Genomic DNA, 3,437 nt, shown 5'->3' with positions numbered 1-3,437 from the left:
AGATGCGGAGTCTGCAACACCGCCGAAGCACAAAAGCTCGCTCTTATGGAAGTTAACTTTGAGATCAGAGAGCTCCTCAAATGCAAATAAAAGTAATTTGAGGTTTCGCCGAAGCAGATGTGGTTCAAGTGCTGGCTAGGCAGTGAACTTACTGGCATAGATAACTTCTTATGTTATATGTATTGCTACAGATACTTGTGATACTTCCTGCTAATTTATCAAGCGTAGATGAACTTCTTGTTACAATTAGTCACTTACATATATAAACTTATGCATCCCAGTCAATGCAAATAGCTGTGGAAGGTGGCATAAAAGTAACAGTTAAGAACTCGTACAACCCTCAAGCACGTGGTACTGTGATTACTAAAACAAGAGATATGAGCAAGGTTTGTTGCATAACCATATCAATATATTATGATTGATCCTTCCATTATTCCATGTGCAATAACTATTATTGATCCTTGAATGTATCTTTTTAGAGTATATTAACCAGCATTGCGTTGAAATCAAATATTACCATCCTGGACATAGAGAGGACAAGTACGTTGGACTTGGACCAGAATGCTTTTGTAGAAAAGGTACTATAGCAACAACTTGTATCGATCTCTTTTATTTGTGTACTTATTGCTTGAGCCCCATTGGTTATCCAATTATGTTATTTGTGCAGGCCATCTCAATTTTTCAAAATTTTGAATACTTGAGCATCTCAGTTGATTGGATAGCTACGAGTGAAGGCAAGGTGTCGTTTACATTAGTTCCATCAAAACTGTTGAGTCGAGAGCTGATCCAACCGGTAAATATTTATCCTGCTATATATTGTGTTTATCAAAAAATAAAAATAAATAAACTTATCCAGATACATTTGATTGTTCTGGTGGTGTGACAGGCTCTTGATATGTCAGTTCAAGAGCTTCAAACTATTGCAGATGTTCACCGACTACATGACATGTCAGTCATATCCCTAATTGGGAAACCGGGGAGGTCGATAGACATTCTTGGAAAGGTACGAACCACATATACGACACTTAGCACTTAAACTCTATGTGGTGTCCTGACGATGTTGAAGGTGACTTGTGATTTTGCATCATTATTGCAGCCAGTAGTATCATTGAATGACTGATCATTTTGATTCTTATCATTCTTATATGTTGTTGCAAGCCAGGTGCTAAGTATTCTACAAAGCAGGGATGTTGCAGTCGAGAAGGTCTCACAAGGGGTGTCCAAGGTATTCCACTTGCATAAAATGAGCATGATGTCTTTCATTTTTGTTTTTGTGCAATATTGGAACTCTGTATTCAGGTGCTCTTTCTATTCTAAAATGAAGTGTACGGATGCAGAGTTGAACTTTTGCTGTTGTTATTATTATAAAAGAGAAAGAAATGTTCTTTATTAGGCAAGATGAGTGACGGTGCTAAACAAAGGTTCATAAGCAGGTGACGAAGGTTTCCTTGGTGGTCCATGACACTGTGGCAAACCATTGTGTGCAAGCCCTCCATTCGGCATTCTTTGAGCTTAACGACGACACCCGAGCCCTAGTAAACTCATCCAGCTCTGGCAACAAGAGGAAGGCGGATGCTGACCACCTTGAGGCTCCACTGGGCGTGCATCGGGAAAAGATGGTCACGGAACGCGTGGTTCTCGAAAATTTGGAGCGCACATTGTTGTCGGACAAGGACGGGGATCCAACCGAGTTCTTTGACAGTGTGTCTAGCGACAACATAGGAGTGTACTACAACGATGATCAGGCCTTGACCGCCGATGTACTTGAATTTGATGACTACTTCGGATTTGAGGATATGTGATTGGGTGGACTTCCACCAACTTTCTTTCCAAGTGCAAGTGGAGGCGATTTCAGAGGGTGTCCTTGCAAGTATTCCTGGTTGGTCAGCTATGCCTGTTTCTTTAGTTTTCTAGTAATTCGGCTCGTAGGAGAACCTATCTAGAAACTTTTGATTTGGTTTAACTCCGGTAATATTACGTATAACAAAAGAAGTTATATATGCGTATCCCCCGTGAAAAAAAATTATATATGCCATAAGCCCAGCCAACACCTGTGCCACAAAACAAAAAAGAAATTTTGAAAAAAATGACAAGACATGTTCATGAAAGTGCTTAATTAGATGTCAAGTAGGGCATTTGCACAGACCTTAGGATAGCATTTGCACAAACCTTAGGATTACACATCAACACACTGTCTACATCCTTCCAAACCTACTGTTTTATAGCAGTAAAGTATGCTATACTAGTACGATACATATTGCAAACTGCAAAGTCTAAAGGAGTAAACTGACACCACATAACCCATTACTTTTAGCTTTTAAATTTGTGCGGTTTATTTCTTGAGTTCTTTTGGTTATGTGATTAGTTAAATTTGCCTGGTTTATCAAAAACAATGTGATTGAGTTATTTGTGCAGGTCATCTCTACTTATTGAATGTTGGTGACTCTGGGGATCTATATCAATTTGGTGGCTACAAGTGAAGGCAAGATGTCGTTTCCACCATCAAAACTGTTGAGTCAGGAATTGATCCAACCAATAAAGACCTTCAAAATCTGAGACATTCGGTTGTTCTCATGATGCAACAGGGCCTTGACAAGGTGGTTAAAGACCTTCAAAATAATGGAGATGTTTGCTCACTACAGGACATATCAATCATCTCATTTGGTGAATGGCCTGATCGTAGGTCGGTGAACCACGAACAAAGATCAAGATTACCATTGAAGAAATTCTTCAATCGAGTACCCTTATCTCTCAATTCCCCACTCCTAGGTCCCTTGTCCTAAGAACATCTTTAATAGCTGATATAAAAGGTACACCCCCCCTAAACATAAGGACGACTCAGATTAGCCGATACCTCTTCATAAGTAAGGGCACGATACTCATATTTTATAAACTTTTTACGTATGTGCTGTTTTTTTTAAACACGTATACGGTGTACATGAACGACGTGCACACCCCCGCGCTGGGCTGGCCCATTCAGCCTTTTGTTTATGAAACCGCAAAAAATCGTACGCGCTGCAGGATTCGAACCTAGGTCCTCCAAGAATTAGCACAGCCGCTCTAACCAACTGGGTAACCGGACGTCAAGTATTATGAATATTGTTTAACACTTAAAATAGAATACTGGAAAAGCGCAACATTTTCTGTTTCCTATTTTCCTTTTCTTTTTTTTTCTTAAATGCGTGAAGTTTTTATAATTCATGATTTTTTTCGAAAATGATGACAAAATTTCAAATTCTTGAATTTTTCTTCCAAATCAGTGACTTTTTTTTTCAAAATTGATCAGTTTTCTTCACAAATTCATGAACTATTTCGCAAATTGGCTATTTGTTTTTGAAAATTGTTGAACTTTTTTATAAAATTGATGAACTTTGTTTCTAAATCAATGATTTTTTTCAAATTTGTGATTTTTCCCAAATCAATGAACTTTTCTTCAA

At 38.4% G+C, this 3,437-nt stretch overlaps 1 protein-coding gene across 2 annotated transcripts; it reads left to right on the top strand.

The window, feature by feature from the left end:
- Window positions 1–281: 281 nt before the first annotated feature.
- LOC125527144 (aspartokinase 1, chloroplastic-like) lies at window positions 282–2,902 on the top strand (the record flags this gene model as incomplete). 2 transcript variants are annotated; one of them, XM_048691707.1, is given in 7 exon segments in its annotated part: window positions 282–386; window positions 480–578; window positions 668–793; window positions 887–1,003; window positions 1,163–1,225; window positions 1,434–1,879; window positions 2,416–2,901. In XM_048691707.1, coding segments are annotated over 6 exon segments (879 nt in total), but the record flags the coding sequence as incomplete, so codon positions are not given.
- Between the last annotated feature and the right edge of the window lie 535 nt (window positions 2,903–3,437).

The sequence above is a fragment of the Triticum urartu genome, unplaced genomic scaffold (assembly GCF_003073215.2).
Source record: "Triticum urartu cultivar G1812 unplaced genomic scaffold, Tu2.1 TuUngrouped_contig_3011, whole genome shotgun sequence".
Taxonomy (NCBI): domain Eukaryota; kingdom Viridiplantae; phylum Streptophyta; class Magnoliopsida; order Poales; family Poaceae; genus Triticum; species Triticum urartu.
This window is presented reverse-complemented; position numbering and strand designations above follow the sequence as displayed.